Below are 15,018 nucleotides of genomic sequence, written 5' to 3'. Positions count from 1 at the left end.
TACGCTACCAACCCAGTTTTCCTCATAATGCTTTTTCTATGGGAAAAAAAATTCGGAAGTGGACTCGGTTTAAGAGCATTTTTAATATATTTATCGAATTTTTTCGTGCCCGAGTTTTAAATGAGAAGTCAATTAAGTTTTAATATATATTTTGAGACCAATTTCATAATTTTCCGTCCGTTATTTGACGAGTAATCAACATTCAAAGTTTGGGTTGTTTTTAAGGCGGAGAAATGCGCCGTTTAGCGTTAAGCCTCGGTCTTGAAGGAAGTTTACTGTTTACATTAAAATTTAGTGGCGCCGTTGAACGAAGGCTTAGGTTTTCCGAGAAATTTAATTTCTCCGCCTTAAAAAGAACCCCAACTTTGAATGTTGATTAATCGTCAAATAACGGACGGAAAATTATGAAATTGGTCTCAAAATATAAATTAAAACTTACTTGACTTCTCATTTAAAACTCGGGCACGAAAAAATTCGATAAATATATTAAAAATGCTCTTAAACCGAGTCCACTTCCGAATTTTTTTCCCATAGAAAAAGCATTAGGAGGAAAACTGGGTTGGTAGCGCACCTAGCGGCGAAAGTCGGAACTAGGGGCGATTTTGCTAGTCTGTTTTTAACATGGGGCTCGGGTAAAGCTGGCAGGCCTTCTACCACCGGTAATCTAAGTTGGCCATGCCCTGACTAGGCTGTGCTGCAATGTTACGTAAAGGCCGGGTCCCGGGATAATTATTCAGCCCTCTACGTAATCCAGTCAGTGTATTCCCCCTTTCATTATTTTATCCTGGAGGAAAATGTTTTCGCGGTTCCTTAGTTTGATGCGGTGGTTTTTACCTCTATTCGTTTAGAACTTTAGATTTAGTTCACCAGCAGCGGGTCCGTTGCCGGGTTACCGAAACTTATTCGCTTTCGCCGGTCTAAACACATTTTTAGACAAAAATGGTGGCGCGCAATGGTAGCTCGTCCGTTAGAAAACGCAAAGGACATTCCACTTTGCCTTTTCACGGAGAAAATACCTACGGAAGTGAACAACGGGTTGACCGTCGAACTGACCAGCATGGTGAAATACAGTTTGTCTTCTTTTTAGTCGTGTACTTGATGGTTTTAGCCGTCGTGGTCTTCACCTCTTCGCTACTACCTAACGTAAGATCTTCGAAGGAATCAACCATTCTAATGAATCAAGGAGAAGACGATGTCTTTAGCGAAGAAAGGGCTCGTAATTATTTGATTGAACTCTCGAGAATTGGCCCCAGACCAACGGGCAGTTACGAAAATGAAGTGTTAGCGGTAGATTATTTGTTGCGCGAAATTAAACAGATTCAACTTAGAGCCAACAAAACCACCGATATGGTCATTGAAGTCGACTTGCAAAAGTCAAGCGGTTCCTTTTACGTTAATTTTGAAGAGGGAATGACCTCGGTCTACCGTAATGTCAAGAATGTCGTGGTTAAAATTGGTCCAAAAGGATCGAAAAAGAGTTTACTAGTGAACTGTCATTTTGACTCGGTCCCAACTAGTCCCGGTGCCAGCGACGATGCCATTAGTTGCGCGGTCATGTTAGAAGTCTTGAACAATTTGGCCCAGGGCAAGAAACCACTTCGTCATTCTGTCATATTTTTATTTAATGGTGCTGAAGAAAATTTCCTGCAGGTAAGGACACACTCATTATTCTTTTCTTCTTGGGGTAAATTGTCAGGCTCTGAAAGTTTATAGGACAAAAAACAATTAAGGATAATGTATTTTAAAATTTCAAATGGTGGCGGTTAATTGACTTGCTAGATGCATAGAACGGGGCAAAATATTCATGACGGGAAATGAGAGGACCAAAAATTATAAGGTTCATAGTTTATTCAAGTTTACATCCTAAAACATCTGGTTTTGCGCTTACCATATGCTTTTAAAAAATATATACATATACTTTCGACCACTCTTTCACCATTTGCCACTTTATATTTTTGCACTTGCATTTTACGTGTTTCCCCCCCCCCCCAACCAACCATTGTCGGTAGAAAATAGATAAGCCAGGCCTATTGTAATAATATTTTGGTTACACTGATAAACATTTATGTTCAATAAAAATTAACATTTAACCGGTTGGGGTCGGATGGATGGTTGCACTAGGAAGTTCGTCCCTCTTTCATTATCTATAGAAAGTATATCGTACCTTCGTGGAAATGGTGTACAATAGACTAATAGCACCCCATGTTATTCCCCCATAGAGCTTAATACAGTCGAAGGCAGAGAACTGCCATTACTCTATATAGCTCCGTGGTACAATACAATAGATGCAATGTCCATCTAGTTTAATATAAGAAAACTAAATGTGATAAAATAACCTATAGTCTCACTAATTAGTTTTCAGATTATTTCAAATATTATTACTAATAATTAAGCCCAAAATTTGGTTTTTACGCAACATATATATACGTCACTTTACTTCATACATTCGTCCTATCATAAGTAACATAATAAACATAAGTATGCCACTTCGTTATGTTATTTGTGATTCGGGAATTTTGATCCTATACGGGACTTACGAGGTTACCGCCCCCTTTTCGGAGAGTTGTTCTGCCAAGGCTACAGAGCGCGTTCGACGACAGGCAATGTCAGCCACTAACTAAAGGCCGCCGACAGGTTATGGCAGCGCCCACAGAAAACCTCTCGTAAATCCCGTATAAAAATCCTATAATTTTTGTTTAAATGGGCGGACTCGAAACGGGTGCCCTGTAATTTCCTTTATTGTCGACACTCGACAGTCTGTAATAATAATCTCCACGATGTTAGGAGATTATCATTCTGATAAATTTATATTGCCTAGGAATCAGATCTGGTGGTGAAAGTGTGGTCGTACTCTGCTAAATTGATATAAAGTTTGATTGACAGGAATTACTTAGTTTCGAAATAAATTCTGTTTATAGCTTTAATCTCCTATCTTTGCCCCCCCCCCGAACTCAACACGTACAGAGTTACAAAATAACAGATAACCCCGATTCTTATAACCAGCCCGAATTACACGCATTGTTTTCGTATTATACACGAATTTTAACTTAAAATTGGTAGTGTTCGAACAAACCCTAGCTAATTAAGTCCATTAATGATTGACGTTTGTAATGATTATCCCCGTAAATTTCCTCCATTCTATATTAATAATTATAGGCCTCTCATGGTTTTGTAACTCAACACAAATGGGCCAAGTCAGTTGGTGCTTTTATTAACCTTGAAGCCTGCGGGGCTGGAGGAAAAGAAGTTTTATTTCAGGCTGGTAAGACTAGAGAAGTGAAAGAAATTATTGTTGCTATAAAAAAAAGTTGCGAGAAATGTTTGATAAAGTTAGCAACTCCCGCAATTAAGGTCCTGGAAACCCTTGGATAGTTGAAGCTTACGCCAAAGGAGCTAAACATCCTTTTGGCTCAATTATTGGCCAAGAAGTTTTTCAAGGAGGACTTATTCCCTCCGATACGGACTTTAGAATTTTTCGGGATTTTGGAAAAGTTCCAGGTGGATATTTTTTTTTTTTTGACATTAATTAAAATTAATTATTGTTAACTTCCGGTGCGGTGGTAACGCGCGAGTTTCTTCAACTAGGTTTGGATTTTGCCTATGCCAAAAATGGATACGTTTATCATACGCGGTTTGATTCTCCAGCGTATGTTAACCCTGGATCTATTCAACACGAAGGTAAAAATACATATTTTTTTGCCGACTAAGCTTATACTCAGAGTCCTAATTAGTATTCTTGATATTTTTTTGTTATTTCCATTCGTGATTTTTATATTTATTTTCCAATTTAACCGTAACGATAACATATTTTTGTTTGGTAATGATTATGAGTTGCAGTTTGTGTTTTTTATTATAGCGTTGGGTACCGGGTGGTACCCCGTCCTTAGCGCAATTTACATAGAGATACATTTTGTATTGATATCTACGCTATAATTGGCCTTATTCCTGATCAACGCCACCGAGGCGTAGCGGCGACTTTTGGAACTATAATAATACGGTAGCCAATTAGAGGTGGAGGTGGAGTCGATGGACTCTGAGGGAGATCTGTTATTTTCTATGTTTTGTTGATCTTTCTGAATCATGTGAATAGCCAAGGCTTAACAAGCGATATGGTTTCAAAAGTATTAAAAGTTGATTTCACCTTCCTTATTCTGTCTAATATTATGAAATAAGACTTTCGGAGTAAGTTTTCATTCGATTTTGGTCTATTTGGAGATTATTAGGTTAATAATAATTAGTTAAAACATGTTTTTTGAAGTTGAAGCGGTAATAATCAAAACATAGAAAATAACAGATCTCCATCAGAGTCCATCGACTCCACCTCCACCTCTAATTGGCTACCGTATTATTATAGTTCCAAAAGTCGCCGCTACGCCTCGGTGGCGTTGATCAGCAATAAGGCCAATTCTACTTTTGTTCCAGGTGACAATGTTCTTGGCGTATTACGCGAAATTTTACGTCACCCGCAGTTTGAAAATCCTCCCGAGGATCAATCTGGAAAATTGGTCTATTTTGATCTCATGGGGCTTGGAATGGTTTCTTACACAGCGAGAACTGGTCTACTAATCAACATGGGGACCGTAGTTTTAGCCCTAGTGACAATTTTTGCTTCTATTTTAGGTATTTCATTTGGGAGTATTGACGACATATCTACGCTACTAATTTTCTTCATTAACACCTTAATTGTTGTTAATTATAGGAAGGCATATTTCGTTAACGATTCGAGAATTAGTAATAGCCGAGTTGGTCATCTTCCTGAGTCTAGCGGCTTCCATTCTTAGTACTCTCTTGGTGGCCATTCTTGTTGATCTATTAGGGGTTACTCTCTCGTGGTATTCTCGTTCCTATTGGATAGTTGGTCTATACGGTTGCCCGGCTCTTTTAGCTATGCTTTTGGTTCATTGGATTGTTTCGGTTAAAAGGAAAATTGTGCGTATTGGTAGGACGTCATATTTCTTACCCTTTTTATATATTTCAAAATTAAACTAATAATTGTACAGTTTTGGTTAAATTTCTGTTAATTATTTCATGAAATAATTTAACTTTATTTTGTGGGCGAATTTCAATTTATTTATTTATTTAGCCAAGTGAACTTGGGGTTGACGCCGAAAACATTTACTTCAATGCTGTGATCATCTTCTGGTGTAACAATGTAATTGTTATGATGATGTACAATATTCACTCTGCGTTTATGCTGAGTTTCTGGGTCTTCTTTCCTAGCGTTATTCAATCATTCACCAAATTTATGTTTGGAAAGACGAGAAAAGGTTGGTAGACCTGACGTTTTTTAATTTTATTTATTGTTTTTTTAGCTTTATTTATTGTTTTTTAGCTTTATTTATTGTTTTTTAGCTTTATTTATTGTTTTTTAGCTTTATTTATTGTTTTTTTAGCTTTATTTATTGTTTTTTAGCTTTATTTATTGTTTTTTAGCTTTATTTATTGTTTTTTAGCTTTATTTATTGTTTTTTAGCTTTATTTATTGTTTTTCAACTTTTATTTATTGTATTTTTGTTATGTTTTTCGCTATTTTTCAGGTGATCATCTACATAGATCTCTTCCTTATTATGGCATGCAAATCTTCCCTCTACTCGTCATAACGTACTGCTGGTGGCAAATTTTCGAGGTCTTTGTACCTATAATGGGGCGAATCGGTGGCCAAACCAATCCTGATCTCCTCATTGGTATTATTACCGCCATTGCAGCATTTTCTTCATGCAGTTATATGGTAAATAAATTTATTAAAATAATACACATTTTAAGACGTTTGAAATGTAATTTATTATATTATTGAACCCTTTTATTACATTATTTAACTTTTTATTACATTATTTAACTTTTTATTACATTATTTAACTTTTTATTACATTATTTAACTTTTTATTACATTATTTAACTTTTTATTATATTATTGAACCCTTTTATTACATTATTGAACCCTTTTATTACATTATTTAACTTTTTATTATATTATTGAACCCTTTTATTACATTATTTAACTTTTTATTACATTATTTAACTTTTTATTACATTATTTAACTTTTTATTACAGTTTCCGTTGGTTTATACAGTAAAAACTGTGAAAAAAACTGCCTTAACACTTGGCACTGTGGCTGTAGCTACGATTTTAATAATTAGCACAACAAAACTTGGGTTTCCTTATTCTGATGATCCGCAATACCCAGCTCCCCAGCGATTTTGGATAAAGGTAATTAAATTTTACTATTAATTTCAATTTATTATAATTTTAAGCCATTTTTAGTAAGTTTCTCACTAAGCCTTGGTTTATTTCAATTTATGACTTATGTTCAGCCTTATTCTGAGATTTCTAGGCGCTAGCGCCATCCGGCGCTTAGAAGTTAGAATTTTTTAAGCCTAAATTTTCAAACAATTTTTGAACCACCACGTCGAAATTAAGTTGAAATATGCTTGAATTTAGTAGAACTATTGTCAGAATACGTTTATTTAAAGTTATTTTCAAGTTTTTAGTGAAATATTTTACATTTTTACTATTAATTTCAATTTATTTTAATTTAAAGCCATTTTTATTAAGTTTCTCACTAAGCCTTGGTTTATTCCAATTTATGACTTATGTTCAGCCTTATTCTGAGATTTCTAGGCGCTAGCGCCGTCCGGCGCTTAGAAGTTAGAATTTTTTAAGCCTAAAATTTCAAACTATTTTTGAACGGACCAAACTCGTCGCAAATTTCTGAAAGTTATATCGATTGAAATCGATGAAATTTTGTCGAAATTAAGTTGAAATATGCTTGAATTTAGTAGAACTAGTGTCAGAATACGTTTATTTAAAGTTATTTTCAAGTTTTTAGTGAAATATTTTATATTTTTATAATATTTTTAATAAGTAGCCAAGGCCTAGGGTAAAGTCTAGAACTCTAGACTTGGAACAAAGGAACGTAGATATTTTTCTTTAAAAGACCGAAAATGTTAGAAAAGTAGACAAGGGAGTGTTTGAGACCCTGTTTAATCAGGTTTTTTCCATCGTGGAAGAAAATAATTCCCATAAATAGTTTATTACGATTGTGGAAGCCAGTTATTCATCTAATAGGTCAGTTCTAGCAATGCTAGCAACTTATGAACAGTTTTTTTTTGAGTTGAAGACTAAGTAGTAAGTAGTTTATCTTTGTTAATGGTACAAATTTGGTTTCATCTCTCTTCCTACAGCACGTGGAACGAAACTTTTACACGCAACAGGGATCTCTTGAAAGAGCTGATTCTGGTTTTTGGATAGTGCCATTGGATCACAAGGGACCCGAGTTTCTTCTGGACATTATTCCCGAAATGAGAGATGCCAAACTTATGAATTGTGATGAAAAGTTTTACTGCGGAATGCCCTTCTATTTTCCTGTGATTAAAAAACTAAGGTAAATTCAACAAAATAGACACTATGCATTGGATTTCAAGGTCAGTTGTAATTAATTTAAATTTAAATGTACTTAACAGCAAGCTGTATTACTTGCCCGCACCAAAGCCAAAAATTAGTGTACAAAGAATGTTTAAACTAGTCAAAAAGGAAAATCTCCGCGGTAATAAATGGAGATTCACTTTTAACTCAAAAGGTGGGCCTTAATTTTTTGACCCGGGAATTTTGAATCACTCAATGATCGGTTACGGGTTAACCCTAACTGTTGGTTATAAATTGATCATAGGAACTGATCATATGGGCATAATTTTGTGCCCTTTGCCTCGAGTGAAACTATCTCAATGGTCTTTAACAAATGGAACAGCCACAACTGAATATTATTGGCAAAATAGACCAGTTTACATGATCTACTACAGTCACGGAGAAGAATCGGGAGTCTGGGATATTTGGGCTGAATTTACCGTGAGTTTTTTTTTAATTACTTATTTTTTAGATTTAAGTTTTCCAGGACATGTCATGGCTTTGGCTTTGGGTGCTTAGTGCTTACTCCTCCCAGTTTTGTGACACCTTTTGGCACTTGCTTTGAAATATTAAGAAGTTCACACATCATCGGAAGATTATAATGCTAGAATTTATGGTGTTCTGACCGGCTTATATGGTCACTTTTTGAAGTTGTTTTATAACAGCTTTATTAATTATTAACCCGCATTTTACTGTAGTATTGTAGTTACTAGTTGAAGTACTTTTTTGGTTGGTGGTTGTTGTTGTATTTATCCATTCCTTATCCAAGTTTGTGTTTTGCAATTGTTTTTAACGAAGCTCTTGTCACTTATCAAGTTAATTGATTGGTCCATTTTAATTGCGGCTTTAATTAATGGTTTATGGTGTATTTATCATTGATTGCATCGCATTTAAGGCTTTACACCTGGTTTTTCTTTTAATGGAAAAGTTTAGGTAACATAACTAATTATACCTTAAAAGAACGCCCTTTTTCTTTTTCTAAATAGAAAAGGAATTAAATATATAAAAAATTATCTCTTATTATTATTAAATAATTAGCATTTAATTAATTAGGGTTAAAAAAAAATCAGGACTATTGCGACCAGGCTAGGAAATAAGACTGGTTTACAGGTCAAAAACCAGTTTATTAATAGCTTGGACCACTTTTTTTATTCAAAACGTGAGGGTCACTGGTCCCAATGACTAGTTTATTAATTCCTACTTTTATTAAAAATTGATATGGGGACCTCTTTAATTATTTTCATTTTAACATAAATTTCGACTCCAGGAGTCCAGTTGTGTATACAACCCTAAGCCGAGAGAGATTTTTTTAGAAAAGAGAACGACCACAAGTCCTGAGACCAGTAGAAAAATAAATAGGGGAAGGGTCACTGGTCCCGGGACCAGTTTCATATTTAAGACATCAGGGGCCACTGGTCCGGAGGACTAGTTCATAAATAAACCTTATTTCCAAGCCTGATTGCGACATCCGTCATTGCTTTAATGGCGTCTGCTAAATCGAACCTCTTATCCCTAAGGGATTGGTTGAGAGATGTGCATAGCCCACTCAATCACGCGCGTAAGAGGGTCGGTTTAGCAGACGTCGCTAAAGCAATGGCGGATGGCGCAGTAGTCCTGGTTTTTAACTAATTACATGCCAATTATTTAACAATAATATTAAATAATTAGCATTTAATTAGTCTTAAAAAAAATCAAGAACTATTGCGATATCCGCCATTGGTTTAGTGGCGTCTGCTAAATCGAACTTCTTACCCCTACGGTATTGGTTGAATTCTCACAGGCTGAGAGAAAGGGTAAGGTAGAGCATAGCCAACTCGATCACGCATGTAAGAGGTTCTCTTTAGCAGACGCCACTAAACCAATGGCGGATGACGCAATAGTCCTTGATTTTATTTTTTAAGGACTAATTACATGCTAATTATTTAATAATAATAAGAGAACGTTTATTATTTTTAATATTAAATTCCTTTTATATTTAGAAAAACGCCGTTCTTTTAAGGACTATAATGTTATGTTATCTGAACTTAATTTCCTTTAATACATTCCCACAATTCTCCCAATCCTGGCACAGAGGCATTGGTTTAGCACTTTTAAGTGGTTTACACGTATCAGTGCATGTTCATTCACATTTGGCAACACCCTCCCATCCTTTTAAGGTATTTTAAACGGGGGTTCCTTAAATGATGGTTTTTAATTTTTAAATCGCGAAAAGGTACCCGAGGATTATTCCGAGGGAGATGCCATGGTTGAAGTATCTTTTTTGACGCATAATATCCATGGTCATGATTCTAAAACTGAACCATTTATCAGTCTTCTGAGTAAAATGCCTGAATGGTCTCACACCATTGGTTGGGTGGCGACCTACGACAGTTACGCCTATTAAAATAAAAAAACACTTTACTTGTTAGGGAAATCGATACAAAAATTAATAAGAAATCCAGTTCTTTCATTTTTCTCCTACAATAAAATACACTGCGCTTGCGTGTATTTGAACAATAAAACATACATGAACATACCAAATATTTAAAACGACATTAGGGTAAAATAAATTAATCATCCGAAATAAAATAAAATAGACCACCTTCGAATCGTCTACTAGTACTTTAAAATGGGTAAAGTATTGAAATTTGAAGGTTAACTTGTGGACCAAATTAATTAATTAATATTAATATTAACGAGTTCTTTGTTGCTCTTTTTGCCCCCCCCCCTTTTTGACGGTTAACGTATATATACTCTCTTAAAATTGCTTCCATTTTTTGCTAAGCCTAATTACTTTTTTCGCCTATATTGTAATATACCAAGATTAAAGTTGAACAATTTTAGTAAATTTATTTTTAAAATAAGTTTACTAAAGTAAAACCTTTGTCGCGATGAATTTAAAGTTTTTTATATAAACTTATTAAATAACGAACAAGTTTTTTTCTCTTCTCAATGTTAAATAATTTTGCGCGCCGCTCGATTCCGCATTTAGTGTTAATAAGCTTTTAGCTTGTCTCTAACTTAGGGCAGCTTCTTTACAAGTTGATTAATGTTAATAAAAATGTCTACGGAATTTTCTTCCTTTTTATTTTTCGCTCTTTTTAACTTTCTAATATTTGCAATTAAAAAATTAAAATAAAGCGCGATTAATATTTCTTCTCTTAAAGCCGCACCAAGAAGTGATATATAGTTTATTAGGGAGAGGGTATAAATTCGCGCCACTTTCTAGCTTTTTCTCCAGTCCAAAAGACGTAGGTCCGGAGTTAATCCCCGCCGCCTCTAAATTACAACCAGCATCTCATTGGTTCTTGAAAACTCGTGCACGTCAGCGCGACGCGAATGACTAGAAAATTACAGTCATATTTTCCGACTGAGGAGAGGCGAAATAGCCCGGGGCCTCCTTTTACGCCCCCCCCCCTTTGTATTTTTGAAGGGGGACTGGGACTATGACGCGCCAATACTTAGGCATCTAATACCTTCTCCCTAATAAACTAGGTATCACTTCTTGGCCACACTCTTCTAATTCTATAATGATAAAATGCCTTTAACTAAAACTTATCTATGCACTGAAACGTTGATAACATGAATTATATTCTCTTTAATAAAAATATCCTTTTTTTTTATTGGCTAATTAACGAAAAAAAGACCCGGTAATCCAAGCTGAAATTTAATCTAATATTACCGTGAAATTTAAATTAGTAAACCATAAGTTTATAAGTGATATGTTCCTACTATAAGTATGAAACTTCCTATAGAGCTATTTCAGAGGGGGTAATGGCTACGTCACCAATGCTATTTGCCCATAGAGAAAACGCTCATTAAATGGCCGCCCTACACTCAAACGCAGGCCCAATTTTCGTAGCAGACGAAATTTTTCCCCCCACTGAAATAGCTCTATACTTTGTAATGATGCATAGAGACTTAGTGAGCGCTAATTCGAGAACGACCAACGAGAATTGAAGTACTACACTCGGTGGTTAATTTTCCAGTCCATCTTCCTATTTAGTCTATATTACTAAGCCTTTGACAGTACAGTACACCCCCCCCCCCCAGGCGTCGCTTTACCTCGAATCCAGGACGGGAAATAAGGATGTTTTTTTTTTTTTAAACTGGACATTTGACCAGAGACCCACTTGGCCTGGAATAAATAAACTGGTCCATGACCATTGACCAGGGCACGTCGTCTGCCAAACTAAAGAAATGGATAATTAAATAAATTGGGGTTAATGTCTGGACTCTGGTTACCCTTGAATTTTCTCTTAGTGGTCTCGTGGACCACTGACCCCCCTCCGATTTAATTTTTAAACTGGTCATTTGCCCTGTGGCTGTGTCACCGCCTTATTTCCCACGCTGCCTCGAATCTATGACCTACGTCACTTCACTTCATGACAAGCTCCAGTTTCTAAGTTACCAGTGACAAACTTATGACCAACATATCTTATAAACTTATGGTAAACGCCGGTAGATATTTTAGAAGTTTAATTAGATTATAGGCTTAATCTGTCCCAATAAATATTAGGTAAACTGCCCTTAATCCAATCCTAATTAAAAACAATCATGGTAGGTAATTAAATTTATCTTAAAATTTCTTAAATGAATTTTTGTACTAATTAATGTACAATAATTTAAAAGAAAAAAAAATCAAACTGCTCACGTAATAATAACAACCACAATAAAAACACATTCCCTTTCCTAAACTACGTACACTGAACTTGAAGAGTGTTTTATAAAGTAATTAAAAAATAAAATTAATTATATAGACACACTTAAATATTATATATATATAATTATATACACGTGTGATAGGATAGAGTATAGTTAAAATTACGAATATATCATCAGTATTTTTTGTTTTTTTTGTTGTTTAATCAAATTTGTAGTTGAGTTGGAGAATCAGGTTAGGCTTAATGAAGTCAGTTTATAATTAATTAGAGAGGTTGATCCGTGCCTAGTTTGTAATTAATAACAGTATTTAAATACTTAACGAGTTTTGGATAACAATTATACGTGCCTATATTGAAAATAATCAATTCAATCAAACAAATTTTTTAATTTTACAGATTGTTCTGTAGTTTGTTTAAGAGTACAATTTTATTTGGCTTCATTTTCAAAAGGAATATGTGCAATTGTTTGCGATACACTTAGTTTAAAAATTTAATATTTTAATGTTATTTCTAAATTATATTCATATTAAGGTAATGTTTTTTTATTATGAAGTTTTTGAAGTTCAGGAGCGCTTCCCGCCTACCATTTAAATATAAACAAATTAAGAGTGCATTAATTAAAATAGCCATAAATATTTTGTTGACTATAGCCGCTATATATTTCGAAAAAAAAATATTTTATCGTTACCACTTTTTGATACATTGTTTTTTTAATTAATAGTGTTATTAATTATTCAAAATTGTTTATAACATCAAAATTTCTCCAAACTCCCTCCCACCCCCGTAACCTTTAACCCCCCAAATATATTAAAGTTGAAATTAAAAGAGAGACCATCGAATTTTTAGAAATTCATCATGGATAGATTTAATTTTAAAAGTAGGAATGGAGAACGGTTAGTATTTACTTCAGTCTAGTATAGAGCCCCTCCCTCCAACACGTAACGAAAATTTTAAATTATCTTATTGGCTATCACTTAAAATACGTTTTGATGACGTTGCTGACGGGGACGGCGAAAAATAGTGACGTAATTCCTTTGTTACCTCTTTCGCTATGACCCGCCGCCTCTTCTTTCATACCCACCCCCTTCCGTCCCGTGGAAGGGGGTCCGGGACTTTGACGCGCGCCCAGATATTACTCTGTTCTCCATTCCTACTTCTAAAATTACATCTATCCCTGACGCAAAACACAAACTTGGTAAAGGAAAAATAAATAAATAAAAATTGAAGGTGTTGAAGTTTGAGTAGATTAGGATAGGGCATGGTGTGGCACAGCTGAGAGTTGAGAATAATTACAGCTATGCCATCATCTTGCCTTAACCGAATACTCTTTTCTTGAAAATTCAACAGCTACCAGAAACTTTAGTCGGTCGCCAGCCGATTGCTGAAAGGATTCGCTCTGGTCGAGAGAATTTTGCCAAAAAAAAGTAAAAAAGGTTGTTATAAATCATACTTCATTGACCAATAAGCGCGAAGGAAAGGGCCAACCGGGTTGTAGTAGTGTTAGACCGGACACCGGAGATGTTAAAAATTCTTGTTCTTCTTGGAAGGAATAAGAGATTTGCGACCGATTTTCTTAATAGGGTATTTGTCTGGCATGCAAACGACTTAGGGAATAAAGTACAAAGGTGGGGGAGAGACATTTATTTCCTGGATCTACAGGTACATCTACGGGGAAAGATACGCGTTTAGAAACGGGTGGACCAGTGGGTGTTGATATACTATGCCAACTAACGGAGAGCTAGTCTAGCGCGTACGACGCTAAAAAGGCATATTACGCGATTTTATATTTGATAGTTTAAATTCTAAACACACTACCTTTATTTATTATAGGTTATTATTTATATATGTATATAATTTAAGCCGTTAAACTTTGATACTAGCGCGCGGCGTTTAACTTTTTGTTGCGTAGCCAGTTTAGTCTTTTTGGTGATTTTGATTTTTAAAAGTTGTTTGTTGTTTTGTATTTTTTGAAGTCATAAATTTGGGGTGCCAATTAGTTTTATAAGCCGTATTACCTATTTTAAATATCTATAATTAATTGGAAATTTAATTTCTCGGTTTAAAAAGTAGGTTATGCATGGTTCATACAAATATGGAAAGGTCGGGGATATAAATTGTTGACTAAAAGTTCAGGGAAACAATTACTTCCGCAATTTGGTGGTCTTGCACCTGGGAAATTTATGGGGGGAAAACCCCGAATATCAAGGAAATTTATGGAAAAGAAAACGGAATATCAAGGAAATTTATGGGGGAAAAACGGGGAATATCAGGGAAATTTATGGGAAAGAAAACAGGGAATATCAAGGAAATTTATGGGGAAAAAACGGGGAATATCAGGGAAATTTATGGGAAAGAAAACAGGGAATATCAAGGAAATTTATGGGGAAAAAACGGGGAATATCAGGGAAATTTATGGGGAAAACGTAATATCAGGGAAATCTATGAGGAAAAAACGGGGAATACCAGGGAAATTTATGGGGAAAAGAACGAGGAATATCAGGGAAATTTATGGGAAAAGAACGAGGAATATCAGGGAAATTATGGGGAAAAAACGGGGAATATCAGAGAAATTTATGGGGGGAAAGAACGAGGAATATCAAGGAAATTATGGGGAAAAACACGGGAATACCAGGGAAATTTATGGGGAAAAGAACGAGGAATATCAGGGAAATTTATGGGAAGAAAGGGGAATATCAGGGAAATTTATGGGGGGAAAAATGGAGAATACCAGGGAAATTTATGGGGAAAAAACCGTGAAATTTCATGGAAATCGCTTTCCCCGAAGTTGTTTAGAAAAAAAAGACAAGAAATCCCCTACCGTTCCGTTTTTGGTGATGTCACTAGTTTTAACCAGTTTGAATATTCCCAATTTGGCGGGCACTGCACTTGATTGCTTCTTTTCTAGTTGGCGTGGAAGACATTTATGGAATCAAAATGCTTTTTCGCAATTCGCGGTGGGTCGGTCGTTGGTTG

General features: G+C 35.1%; 1 protein-coding gene across 1 annotated transcript; it reads left to right on the top strand.

Annotated features, from left to right (window-relative positions):
* The first annotated feature begins 665 nt into the window (after window positions 1-665).
* LOC149588544 (endoplasmic reticulum metallopeptidase 1-like) lies at window positions 666-12,874 on the top strand. Its single transcript, XM_089862595.1, has 13 exons — window positions 666-1,650; window positions 3,157-3,262; window positions 3,352-3,498; window positions 3,586-3,678; window positions 4,423-4,620; window positions 4,700-4,929; window positions 5,084-5,267; window positions 5,538-5,728; window positions 6,053-6,208; window positions 7,183-7,382; window positions 7,462-7,577; window positions 7,668-7,843; window positions 9,615-12,874. Exons 1-13 carry the CDS (start codon window positions 940-942, stop codon window positions 9,783-9,785), a joined length of 2,679 nt encoding a protein of 892 aa, XP_089718721.1. The 5' UTR covers window positions 666-939; the 3' UTR covers window positions 9,786-12,874.
* Window positions 12,875-15,018: the final 2,144 nt, after the last annotated feature.

This window comes from Phalangium opilio, unplaced genomic scaffold (genome assembly GCF_054372755.1).
Source record: "Phalangium opilio isolate 3A_F unplaced genomic scaffold, DU_Popi_V2 ptg000540l_1, whole genome shotgun sequence".
NCBI classification, from domain to species: domain Eukaryota; kingdom Metazoa; phylum Arthropoda; class Arachnida; order Opiliones; family Phalangiidae; genus Phalangium; species Phalangium opilio.
Note: the sequence above shows the minus strand (reverse complement) of the source record. Positions and strands in the feature narration are given on the sequence as shown.

What these genes read in the sequence shown, in the direction of transcription:
- LOC149588544 (XM_089862595.1), top strand. Translation starts at nt 940, where the DNA reads ATGGTGGCGCGCAATGGTAGCTCGTCCGTTAGAAAACGCAAAGGACAT. An exon ending in AGAAGTTTTATTTCAGGCTG is followed by an intron (nt 3,263 to 3,351) that starts GTAAGACTAGAG and finishes CCCGCAATTAAG; the next exon opens with GTCCTGGAAACCCTTGGATA. An exon ending in TGGATCTATTCAACACGAAG is followed by an intron (nt 3,679 to 4,422) that starts GTAAAAATACAT and finishes CTTTTGTTCCAG; the next exon opens with GTGACAATGTTCTTGGCGTA.